This window comes from Corella eumyota, chromosome 1 (assembly GCF_963082875.1).
Source record: "Corella eumyota chromosome 1, kaCorEumy4.1, whole genome shotgun sequence".
NCBI lineage: Eukaryota > Metazoa > Chordata > Ascidiacea > Phlebobranchia > Corellidae > Corella > Corella eumyota.
In genome coordinates this window covers 17056011-17069513 of record NC_137490.1, presented here as the reverse complement: position 1 = coordinate 17069513, position 13503 = coordinate 17056011, and the positions used below count along the sequence as shown (strand labels likewise).

The 13503-nt window shown below is 30.0% G+C and overlaps 1 protein-coding gene across 1 annotated transcript; it reads left to right on the top strand.

The window, feature by feature from the left end:
* The first annotated feature begins 4461 nt into the window (after positions 1–4461).
* LOC145755492 (monocarboxylate transporter 14-like) lies at positions 4462–9170 on the top strand. The gene is made up of 9 exons (XM_082571733.1): positions 4462–4776; positions 5546–5689; positions 6242–6405; positions 6478–6600; positions 7222–7421; positions 7634–7761; positions 7873–7997; positions 8150–8363; positions 8615–9170. The coding sequence occupies exons 1-9, from the start codon at positions 4533–4535 to the stop codon at positions 8767–8769; spliced, it is 1497 nt and encodes a 498-aa protein (XP_082427859.1). The 5' UTR covers positions 4462–4532; the 3' UTR covers positions 8770–9170.
* The last annotated feature ends 4333 nt before the right edge of the window (positions 9171–13503 follow it).

Genomic DNA, 13503 nt, shown 5'->3' with positions numbered 1-13503 from the left:
ATACCAGGTATTAGTAAAGTAAGGTGCTGAGTTGAGGGGCGCATAGGACTGTCCATTAACCAAAACAATCCAAGTTATAAACAACAACAAACCTAAGGTTTTATATCTCATTTTGTTACACTGACTATACTCTGTCTACAGTATATTATCGCAGCTTGATTACAGCACTGTTCGCCTGAAATCAAGAGCACATCTGTCAATTGTGACGTAAAACAATGCTTTCTTTATGACCTTACTATGCGGATTATTGCAAATCGGCGAGCTCCTTAAAACGCGATCTGTGCAAAGAAATCGTTTTTAAATCACATTGCGCGAGTTCTCCCTAACGCTACAAAGCGATCTATAATCAACCTAACGACATATAAGTCGCTTAGAAAATATGTTTGTTTTTGTTAATCGCGTTAAGTTTTTAAACGAAACAGAAAGACTGTGACTTTGCAATTAAAGTAACTGTTTAGTTCACAACAATATTAAGCACCGGTCCAAATGTTCAGTTGTCTTATCCTAGCTTTATCTTAAAAAGTTATGTTTTATGTTTATAAGAAAACAAACTACAGAAAAAACAATTTTTTAATATAATCTGGAAAAATTCTAATTTAAATTTCCTTTTCTAGGTTTTATATAAGTTGTTAAAAACTAAACATTTTTGAAACAGCTATTTTTCCAAATAAACAAAACCGTCCAATCTTGCTAATTAGCCGCATTTAAAACAGTGCATTTTAAGTTCACTTATTAGCGCACACTTCATTACACAATTCGCCAACTAAGCGAAATTATTCCCGTCACATAAAAATAAAACCAAGAAAGGAAAAAATTTCTTCTTTTTGGCAGGCAAGTTGCTTTGTATAAACTATAAATTATTCATTAAAAAGTCTATCGAGACGTTAGTTATAACCAGACGGTTAGTCGATATACGGTTTGAAACAACACTTAAAAATTCTCCAGAACAAAAAAATACGAGCCTGGTAAAGAAATAGAACTCGTATTGTGAATAGGGGTTATATTCCATGGCATTTAAAGAAGGGATGAGCATAAATAGACTGTAGATTAGTGACGCATAATTATCTTTGTGACAAATTTATTACATAGTACCATTGGTCGCTAAATAAAATATATCCGACGACCCAATTTTTTTAATTCGTTTTTATTTACCCAATAAACATAAAAATAGTCCAATATTTTTAATCACAAATTTTTTTTGTGATTAAAAATTAGTTTTTGGTGTAAAGTCTCGATATCTTAATATTTTTTAAAACATTTTGTTATTATTACATTACTATTTTTTTAAACAATTTTTAATGCTTAAATATTTAAAAAAACAACTTATTTAAAACAAAAATGTATTATAACAACATTTTTCTTTTATAAGTTTTAAATGTATTACAAATGTTAGCTGCTTGCTTTAAATTGAAATGTCCAAAAATTGAAACTGACAGCAAAGTGAAATCGATAAAATCACGTGACAACGTTAAAAGTCTGAAAACAAATTTTTTGTTTTTTTTAAATTATTAATAAAATTTTTAATATAAAAAAAAATTGTTAAAAATATATATTAAATTATTTAAAGTGTATAAATACATAAAGAACCGTTAATGTAAAAAGAAATTTGGCGAGAACCGTAAAATTAAATAGTTCGGTCGATGACCATAAACTAAAAACCTGTTTTTATTTTTTTGCTTTTAGTATGTTACAAAAATGTTAAACTATTTTTTCGTTAAACAAAATTCAGAAAAATTTTAAGAAAAAGCGCAATCACCACAAACGGTAGTTTTTTTAAAGAGCTTAGTTGGAAAATTTCTAGTATGGTTCAGCTACCGTTAACGCCTTACTCAAGGAAAATTTTGGATATCTGGTTATTTTAAGCCAGGTTAATTTTTACAATTTAATTTATACTTAAGTTTTTGCGCAAGTGTAAAAGTACACTTTTTGCAATTTGTTACTTGGCAAACCTTTTGAAATAAAAAAAATATATAAAACTTTGTTACAAAGGCCTTGTTGCGATAAAAAGTTTTCAATTAACGCATAATAAAAAAGAATGATGTCAAATAACTAAATATCATTTCTAGTATACAAAATTTTGAAAAAGAAGTAAAATTCCAAATTTTACAAATTGTATAAAGCATCACAAACGGGAGTTTATTTTGTGTAAAGAGGTGGTAGGGTATTCAAAGCGTGAAATGTACCGTTAGCGTCTTACTTAAGGAAAATTTTGCAATCTGGCAATTCAATGCCAGATTAATATTTTAATTTTTAACTAAATGCTTTTAAATGATGCACATTATATGAGTTGGTTTAATACAACAATTCTGCAAAATTGTTTTCGAAAATTTCGTTATTTGCGACCATTTTGCTAAACAATCAGAATAGTGACAAATACAAATAACTGTATTACATCTTGAATAATAGTTACTTTTGATTAGTAAACAAAAGTTAATCAACTATCTGATTATATCTTAGAAGCGATTTGATAGGTTTTTGCAAATTTTTTTAAAAATAAATTCTTTGAAGTTCGTAGCAAACCAACTTATTTTATTTAATAGATAACTATTTAAATTGTATTATGCGCCAATGTAAGAAAAATATTTATATTAAACTGCTTCAAAAAAATGCCAAAAATGCTGAAAAAACAAAAAATAAACCAAACTGTTTTCTTCCTATTTAGAATCGCATCTTTTCCCTAGGAAGCAATGATTATTTTATTGAACTCTTTTTTGACTTTTTTGTATTATCTATGCCTTTTCCCCCCATACACATCTTCTTTATTAGATAGGATTATATTAATTTTTTTTTAATAAAACTAATTTTAAAACAAGAATGTGTGTGTTTTAGAGATAAAAAAATATACGGTAATATTTTAAATCAACAAAATTGATTCCAGAGAAATGCGTAACGCTTAAACCCCACATGCCAACAATAATAATAAATTAAAAAAAATGTTTAACAGAGATAAGTTCACTTTTACTTCATCTAATTTTTACTTTTTTAATTTTGATTTGAGAAAACACATTCTTTTATTTTTTATTTCAAAAAATTGTAAAAGAAATATAAATTCTAAAACTGACCAGATGTGCTACAACAAAAAATATACTAACTTGATAGATATCACATATAAAGGACCATGATTTTCAAACTGAATTAAAAAGTAATTTGCCATGTAGTAACTGATATCTTCATAGTCAATAAAGTAAAATGGTTATTTTATTACCTAATGTTTTACAGTGTAAATTTCTTTTATTTTCGGCCACAAGATGATGCCACAGCGCAAGTTTTGCGAGCTGCTTTGATTATATTTTATCTCTTAAATTTAAAAATTGACAAAAAATCAAAAAATGTTATAAAATATACATTTCTTGTCAATAAAACATGGTCTTCATTGTTTGTATTGATTGATTAAATGATATCGTTGTGTTTGTGTGTTTGCATTACCAAATCAGGCAACTGTTAAAATAAATACGACTCAACATGTTATGTACAGAGTAATATGGCCATTCAACGCACTTGGACAAGCGGATTATGGTTAATTAGGTTGTTTGTTAATGTATTGTAAGTGTCCTGTAAAACAATAGATGTGTATATAATATTTTAAAAATAAAAAACTAACGATGTAGTTTCATATTTGGGCCTACCGCGCAAAAGTAGCAAAAATTGGGCTTCATATTAAAATATTAAATTCATTTCGGCATTGACGTTTTACTGTATGATTTTTAGTAAAGATATGCCAGGTAAAGGTTTAGAGTATTTAGCCTACAGCTACGCTTACAAGAGAACAATCTATGCTTAAATTATAGCTATTCTGATAATCAGAATAATGCAGTACTAATTGAGTGACTAGGTAATAAAGCACTGAAGTTACAGTGGTTGTAGCCTATGTACTTTTCTGATGTATGCAAATAATCGTGTATGAAAACAGACCGGATGTCATTCAACATATAATCTTTAAAGCATACACTGTTAATAAAATTCTGTACAAAACAGCATAGAGTATATAACACACATATAAAGCAAGGTGCTTTTTTATTAGATTCGGTTCGCCTAAGGTTAGCAGACCGAAGAGAAACGAATGCGGACTTGGGTTAGACTTTAGCCTGTATTAGCTCACTGTTAAAGAAAATAGATACATGCGGTGAAAGAAGCTAGTTTAGTGATGTTTGTTATTGCCTTACGTGTCTAACGTTAAGTTTGAATAACCAGTCAGTGATTTATGGCCACGGACGTGGCCATGGGACACTTAACAGTTATATAGCAACAATTAAACGCTGAATACGTTTTTAGATTTGCATTTACAATACACAGTTAGTTCTAGAATTGTACAACCAGAGAGTAACCTGTTCCAGAAGGTTTAATAAAAAATTGGACAGTTCAGTCTAGCCAGTGCAGCATTTAAAAAGTCAATATTTATTTTAAAATATTTTCGGTTGTGCAATTGATAAATTATATATAAAATATATCGTTTAGGGCATTGTTTAATACAAGCAAGAAGCCACAATTACTTTTTACAAAGATATTCTGTTGTAAGAATTAAGATAAAAACTATGACTTCGAAAGCCCAGTCTGACAATGGCCTGTCCGCCCGTAAAAGTGTCCTACCAAGCGAGGCGGAACGATTTAAGTACCGATGGATAGTTTTATGTGCCTCGTTTATGATCAGGGCTTTGACTTTTGGTGCCCTGTTCTCAGTTGGGGTTTTGTACGAGGAATGGTTGATAGACTTCGATGCAGGAAGAGGCGAAACAGCTTGGGTTGGATCAATTGCCACAGGAACGACTTTGTTAATGGGTAAATATACACTTTAAAAAAATGATATCAAAAATGAGAACAAGTATTTTTATTATAACGGTAGTCATACTAAACTAATATTAACTAAAATTCGACCTAACTCGATAAAAATATTTGATAAATGAGTGTTGTTCTATATTCCTACTTGGTATAAATTGGTTAATAGTTTTCACACGACAGAAAACAAATTTTAAATTACTTTTTTATGGCCCGGTTAATAAAAATATTTAATAACATTGACTTCTAATACAAATAATAATAAACTAAGTACAAACATTAAGTGATTATGCATTTTATCTCCTATAGTTATTTAATGATTGTTAAGTAGTTTTGTGTTGACTCACAATTTTATCACATTCAAAATACTTTAATACACAGTTTAAAAAGAAATTATATATTTAATTAATTTAAATGGCTTTTTATTACTTATGGATACATTCACACAGCTAAGCCGAACTAATTTTCATAACGAAACAATTGTAAGGGCTATATTTTTAAATCCCTAAGCGTGGTGTAACATTTCGATTAGTAGTCAGATTAAGACCATTTACAACATGCATTATTTATTAAAGAAAAACCAATCAGCAGACTAACGTAAATAAATACCTTAACGTATCGGGAATGTAAATGATAAATTAATATTTAATGTTAAAGAAAATAATAAAATGGTTTTGATGTACTGTTATTTTATATAATATAGCCCGTTGTACAAACATTAGACTAAATATATATACCCCAAATAAAACAACATATTTTTTGTTTGTTCTAGGTCCCGTTTCGGGTGCGTTGTTAAACAAATTTAGCTGCAGACAAGTGATCATATGCTGTGGCATCGGAATGTCAATAGGACTGATTATAAGTTCATTTGCAACTGGGATTCCTTATCTATGCGTTAGCTTTGGAGTGATTACAGGTATGGCCATTTCGTTTCAAACGCTCAATATCTTAAATGCTTGCAAAATACACGCAAAACCAGCAAAAAAGGAACTGTGCAAATGCGGGTTTAAATTTCACCTAAAAGTCAATATAATAACAAGCTAAGGTCAATATTATTGGCGCATCTAACCCTATTAAAGCAAAGACAAGTAAAACAGTTGTAAGATTTGAGTAAATATTAATATGTACATTGCACTTGAAGTTTCCAACCGTTCAACTCGAAATTCTTACATCGCCTTTGTATTGCTTTGTTGACAATTATGTCATAATTTCAAGTCACACATTTACAGGAAACTTCCAAAAGCTAACGATAATTTTAACTAGAGTGGTTCCTTTAAAACGGAAATAAAAACATAACACGCTCTTAGCAACTCGACACGTTATTTCCTTTATTGCATATGACATTGCTTGGAAACAACATTAATAATTTGTATGATGTGGTTTACAATATCTAAATGAACAAAATTAACATTTGAACAAAATTACTTTAAAATTTTAAAAATAACTTTGCGTTATCTAATTATCCTAGGATGTGCTGGTGGGATTGCTAACCTTGCTGCGGTGGTTTCTATTGGACAGTATTTTGATAAACAACGACCTCTGGCGATGGGAATTGGATCGGGTGGTGTCGGAGTGGGGGCTTTTTTGTTTGGATTTTTGCAAAAAAAATTGGTGGAGGCATTTACATGGAGGGTATGTAGTTAAAAGTTCAACAATTTTCAGTGTAAGTTGTTCAAGTTATTTTTTATTTTTGTCGATTTTAAGGGCTGCTTGCTTGTGATTGGTGGAATTCAGTTGCACGTGATCATATGCGGTCTCCTGATGGTCCACCCCGACCAGTTACGTCATCACACGCTGCTGTGGAAATGGAGAAACACAAGTGATATGGTAATCAGGTAGAGCATGATATAAGGGGTAAAACGAGACCAATAACAACACAAAAATTAGATTTAATTCGACGAAAAAGGGCATTATGATGTTTTGGCTAGACATCTGATAAATAAATTAAGGGCAGCGCGGGATTTTTGGTACATATTCTCGGAAACCATTCTATTTAGGTAGTAATTCAGGAATGCTATATTGCTAGACTAAATGTGTTTACAAACATGTAAATTTCCATTGAAAGTCGGGTTAAGTGTGATATTAACTGATCGTATTTTGCGGTCAACCAACGCTTGTTTTATGTAATTCGAACATGACTGGAATTTAAAAACCCGTTGATCTGTTTTTTACTGTAATATTTATTTAAAGTCGGGCTTGATTTATTGGAAATATTACATTTTAATAAAATAAATTGGGAAAAAAATTCTTTACTGTCAATACCACGGTCAATACTGTGTGTGCTCACCGTCTATGCTTAGGCGTTGGTAAACTTTCGTTGTGTTTGACCAATTGCTTAAATTGCGTTAAATAATAGCCACGCCTGTAAATTGGCAAAACTATGCAAACACTTGATTTTTAATCGAGTTTTGTAAAAAATTAAAAAAAAACAATATTTGTTTTTTTAAGGTTTCGTCAAACAGTACGCCCAAAACTATCGAGGAAGATTTGTCACGTGACACTTGCGACGATACTATGTCTGACGTCGTAAAGAAACCACGTGACTGTAATCCGGCCAATCACATGCTTCCGAAAAGTAACGGTGCAAAAACAAGAAGTAAAAGGTCAAGAAGAAGAAGCACGTTCCAATATATTACGTCATCGATGAGGTATTGTGACGTAATCCAAGTACTAATTCAATTTGAATAATTTACCCAATGTTCAACATTTCAAACTTTTTCTGAGACATAATTATTTTAAATCCCAATTGTAAAAATAATTGAAAACAATAAAGATATTCTCACAGGAATTCGTATGCTTTACTATTTTGTTAAAGTTACTAAAAAGTTTCACAAAACCAAAATTATATTTCCCATTTTAGATTGACTGAAACTACAAAGAGTTTATGGCAAGACCCTATATTTTTAATGTTATTTGTGAGCGATTTTCTGTCATGGCTGGTGCAGTTTGTACCTTATGTCCATTTACCATCAAGGGCAACAATGTTGGGTTAGTAATTTAAAACCAAAACATTATAAAAGACAAACTTAAATCAAAATCTAATCCAATTTGTTTTTAAAACCTTATCTTAGATTTTTTTAATTATTAAATTTTTTTTAGGGATTGATCAAGGGGCAATTTTAATTTCGATTTTGGGAATTACTAACGCTCTTGGCAAAGTCGGATTTGGAGCTCTTTGTACATTTTTTAATCTTTCAGCTTTCAATGTTTTTATAATTGCTCAAGTAAGTTTATTGTTGTGGAAAAAAATTAAATATTCACTTTACTATAGTGTATTTTTTAAACTGCATAAACTAGTTATTAAATAGATATTGCTTCGTATGTCTAGGCACCAGTAAAAATATAAAACTTATAGTCCTTATTTTAAATTTTGTAGACCTTTTTTGGCTTATGCACTGTACTCAGTCCATTTTGTGTTAATATTTGGTCACTGGGAGCATTTGCCGCTTGTTTTGGATTTTTAAGTGGTAGTTATGGTCTCATGATGGTTATACCAGCTCAATTACTCGGCGAGGATAAATTCTCGCTCGCCTATGGTTTTATGCTTGCTGGAGAAGGTATAGGAGCATACCTCGGGCCCCCACTTGTGGGTAAGAACATACTGTTTAATTCTCCGCATGGTGGAGCCAGTGTGAAGACTTTTAGTTGATCGATATTGCTTTTAAGTCAATCAAGTTAATGGACCGTAAGGCTAGACGTTAAGTGTTTAGTCACCACACCCTCTTTATAAACAAAGTTTAAACCCGTAAAACGCTTATTTAAACAATACTTTAAACAATACTACAATACCCAGAAAAAACTTCAATATGGGTTTAAATAAATCACTTTTTAATTCATCTAGGTTGGTTGACTGATTATACAAAGTCTTACGACACTTCATTCTACCTAGCCGGTTGTATCTTACTAGCAAGTGCCTTTGTTTTAATGATTAAACCCCTTATGAGCAAACTAGATGAACGAAAACGACGCGTAAGAACTATTGAAGCATGGTGCTGATTGTGACGTCATACTTATTGCGTATGACGTCATAAGACAGGGGACATTGGTCTGGAGACATCGGCAAGCTTTGGGGTTTAGTGCTGAGGCAGGCCTGTGTTTTTTTAAATTTTAGTTATAATTTTTTAATAAATTTAATTTTCTTTGGAAATTATTTATTTTAAATGTTTTTTATGAACCTTATGCACTGATATTTGTATGACTTTATTCCATTTTTTGTAAGCTTAATTGAGTCATTTTTTTATTTGGTTGTAAATTTAATGCAACAATTACCATGTTAACCACACTGTCCTTTTACTTTTCTTTTGAATAATTATATTGAACTAATGTGGTTTTAAAATAGAACATGTCAATATTATAAGCTCAGGATATAAATTATATAACGTACGACCATTACTATACTGTTGCAATAGTTAATTTTATAAATCTGATGTTTATTAAATATTCAAAAAATTTTTTATTTTGTTCAAAAATATTCGTTTTTTTATAAGTAAAATTAGCAAATTGGCAAATTAAAATTTTAAGGTTTAAAACCTTTTTATTTACATGTAATAATCTTTCGAGCAATAATCCAACATCAAAGCATTGTCCATTGTTTTTTCTTCGATTTTACAATCTCATTACCATAAAATAACAAGCCATAAAATAAGAAAAAATCCAAACAAAAAACATTCAAAAATAACAGATTTTTAAAGTTGAATAAGCGGTCGATAATTACACCGGTTTCCAGGTAGGTTCTAATAAGGATTAGGCGCCGCAAATTTAAATTAGAAAGTCCTTTATAACTTTTGTTTGGTTATTCTAACAACAACAACAATTAGTTTTCCGTGCTCCTTTGTTATGCTTTGTCTTTAAAGAATGATAACTACCGGGTTCAGTTACCCGAGATTACACAAAGCAAAATTGCACGCCTAATTATATGAATTAAAGTTTTCTTTTATTTTGATAGAAACGAAAGCGTTAAAATTGTTTTGTGGTCTTTTGCTATTCAAAATATTTCTCATGGTAATTTCGAACAAAATCATGTTTTGATTTTCAAATAAAAACTTTTTAATGCGTATTCGTGACGTCAGAGGTTGGGAGAAAACGTTGCGTGTTGTAAAATTAAAATGTCAACTAGGCGTAAAACAAAGGAGAACAGAACAAACTTAAGCAACCACGAAGTATTTTTATTTAATCCTACTAAAAAAACTAATCAACGAAAGTGGAATACAATCTGGGTTCCATAACATTTTTATCTCTTGGCTGGCAAGTCACATGATTATGACGTCATCACAAACGTTTGCGTTTCCTTTTTTTGTGTCGTAATTTTATATCAGTTCCCTAAATTTAATCTCCAGAACTTTGTTCGGATTTACTCATGCGTTGTATTAGAACCAAGAGTCCCCAACCATCTTATTTTTTGGACTTTAAGCTAATATAGTCTTACTACCTTTTTTTGTGGTTTCCTATTAATAGTGTTTTCTAGTTTTTTTTGATGCGTGGGCGTGTTAAAGTCGAAATGGTCATGTGCTCTTTCGAAAACAAATCCATTGTAATTCACATTTCGAAATCAACAAAGAGCAAAATTTGTTTTGTGTCCCCTAAAAAATTTTCTCTGCGATTTAAATTTTTCTTTGTTAAAAAAAAAACATTTGTATAAAATCCTGAAAAAATATTTTACATGTATTGTATAAATGTTTGATGCCTTTTCCAAAGTAAAATGTATATATCAAATTTTATAAAAATATGGTTGCATTATGATATCATTTCTTAATTATCTACAAATTTAAAAAAATAAATATTAAAATAAAATGTAGTTCACTAACACATTGCCAATGCCAAGCCCTTAAAAACCATCAAAATTTCATCAGTATATATTAAATAGTACAAGAAGAGATAGATAATTTCTAATAAGGTAAACTGTAAAATTATGTTAAAACATTATATCATGTTACTGTAAACATAGGGTTGAAGTATAACATTTAACCACCCAAGGCAATTTAAATGGTTAATCATCGATTATTTACTTAGTAAAGTCTGTATGACATTTATCACAAAGTATTTTCGTGATTCAGATTTTCTACGAAGTATTAAAATAAATACACGAATTCTGAAAAGTAAAGTTGTCCTACAAATAAAAAATCTGATTTACGGGTCTTATAATAAATTTATTTCTACAACAAATTGACCAAAATTATTTTTTTGATTTTTATAAAAAAAATTATAAAATTAAAATATAACTTATTAATAACGCTTACTTTAAAACGTCACAATAACAGATAGTTTAACCTATTGACAGCAACATCACATGGTGAAATCTACTTTTAACGATCAGCTTTTATTTTCGCACATTGTGCAATTCTGTTTACAAGGTAGGCCCCTATTTTATACGGCAAATTTTGAGTCTACATGCTTCGATGGTTTAGTTAAAGCGCCAGACATAGCGAGAAAACTTATTTGGCCTCGTGTTTTTCTAGAGACAGGTGTGTTTCAGTTTAGATTGGCCAAATTTAAGGATTTTAGATTAAATATTTTATCTAGTGTTTCAAAATATAAAAAAATCGCCTTTTTCAACTAATAATGAGAAAAATTATTTTTGTAATATTGATTTTTAAATATTTGGTTTAACTGTGTATTGATAATTAAATAAACTGTTTATTACGATAAATTGGATCAGTTAGTTTAGCCTAATGTGGAGAGTACAAATAAAAAATAGTTTGCAAAAAAAGTTAGTCGACATTTATCTGTAAATTTTAAAGATTTTGACCTTATTTAATGTGTATATTTGAATTTACTTTGAAGTTTAAACTGAAATAATGACAAGCAATGAAACTTTTTATATAAGCGAGGTTTTAATTAAAATTGTGACTTTATGTTAAATTTTTATTATACACAAAAATTGAGTTTGAAATTAATTTAAAGTGAGTTTTTTTTTGATAAAAAATGTCATGGTATAAATCAGTTGTCTGCTCTTACTGTGACGTGGCACAACGTCATTGTCTACCAAATCCGCAGTGTTTCCAATAAAAAAATAAAACATCAAAATACGAATGCCGTATAAAAAAAACTTTCCAAAAAATATTTTTTATCTGTTAAAAATTGTGATTTTTAACCGAAACATCAAGTAAGTGAGTTTTAATGGTCTTTAAATGACATTTTAAAAGTTGTGAAAAGTTTTCTGGCAACACTGTGGATCTTGTAAACCACTTCACGTCAGGCTGCCAATGGGGTTCGTTAAAGGTTTGGCGCAATTTGAAATCGCGATCCGTGTCTCAGATACGTAAGCTCTACTATATATACACGCACGCGCACAGACCTATACAACCTCTGTATAGAGATGAATAAATAATAGAGTTTGAATCCACTTGTGACGTCATAATGTACCCCTATGGAAGGTGTTGGCGCCGTTTTTCTGGCATTCAAACTCAACGGAGCGCAACACTCGCTTACACACTCAAAAAGCCTCGTGGAAATCGCGTTTGGTTAAGCCTAAGAATTAGGAAGAATATTGGAAAAGGAGGGGATCAGGAATTTAATTAGTTTGTTAATTGCGTTGCGCGGTTTTTAATCGCTTAATTTTTTTCCGAGATTTGGGATTTCCGCCAATTTGGATTTATTCTGTTTTCGTTGTATCAAGTATTTTAATTTCACAGTTATTAATGTATCAGGATCGCTAAACTATGTACAGATTTAATCATTTTGAATGTCGTTAACGTTGTTAAATTTTATGGCAATTCTTTGATATTGCCATATCTCGCGTAGTGTGTCGACAATATACATTTACTATCAATGTTACTACTCAATCAACATACATTTTTAACCCAATACCGGCATTTGCTCTTCTGCTTATACAGAAGAACAGTTGTATTTTTGATTCCGAAAAGTTAGAGAGTTAGATTCGAATCAGCGTGTGAGTCGTACTGGTTTAGGTTAAACATAGCTTCGGGCGTTCAAATATAATAAAATAAACTAGAGGCCCGGTACTTACTAAGTCTGGCTGAATATGTTGGTTATAACGCGCCCTTGAAAAAGCACTTGAATGACTTAACGATCTAACTATCGCGTTATTGCGCCATTATTAACGTTATTTTTATAGACTCAGTATTTGAATTTAAAATTTAAAATCTTCACTTTGTTTTTAAATACATACTGGACAATTTATGATATAAATTTTGGCTTAGAATGTTTAAAACAACAACTGCTTTGTTTTAAAAGTTTAATGCCATAACTAACAATTAAGAACAATTGTTATTAACCACCTTTATTGTTTTAAATAATGGAAATGTTATAGTTTTTTTACTAGATTCATTCGTTACTTGGAAACTGTAATTTTAACAAAGACCTAATTAAGCGTGCCTATACCAAACATCTATAGAAATCTTAATTATGGTCACAAACCTAACAAAGTTTATAATTTACATTCTGATCACTTAACCATGTCCCAATTTTAAAATATTTAAAAATGCATTTATTAAAATGAGGAATTTTGATTTAATGCGGTTTTATAGATAAAAAATAAGATTTTAGACCAAATTTAATTAAGATTAATCACTTAGTTATGTGTTAACCTAAAAATTGTTGGGGTAGTTGATGATGAAATGGTTATTTATAAAAAAGGGAAGAATTTACGCTTCTTAGTTTTTGTTCCGTACAAATGGTTTTAACGACTATGTGTTGTTATAATTCACGTCATTTTTACAACCATAAACCGTAAGCCAATACACCCAAAATTTTAAGTTTATGAGCTATAAA

Excerpts from the sequence above, each read along its gene's own strand:
- LOC145755492 (XM_082571733.1), top strand. The coding sequence starts at position 4,533 with ATGACTTCGAAAGCCCAGTCTGACAATGGCCTGTCCGCCCGTAAAAGT. Across the intron at positions 5,690-6,241 it reads TAGCTTTGGAGTGATTACAG|GATGTGCTGGTGGGATTGCT; the intron begins GTATGGCCATTT and ends TAATTATCCTAG. Across the intron at positions 7,998-8,149 it reads ATGTTTTTATAATTGCTCAA|ACCTTTTTTGGCTTATGCAC; the intron begins GTAAGTTTATTG and ends TAAATTTTGTAG.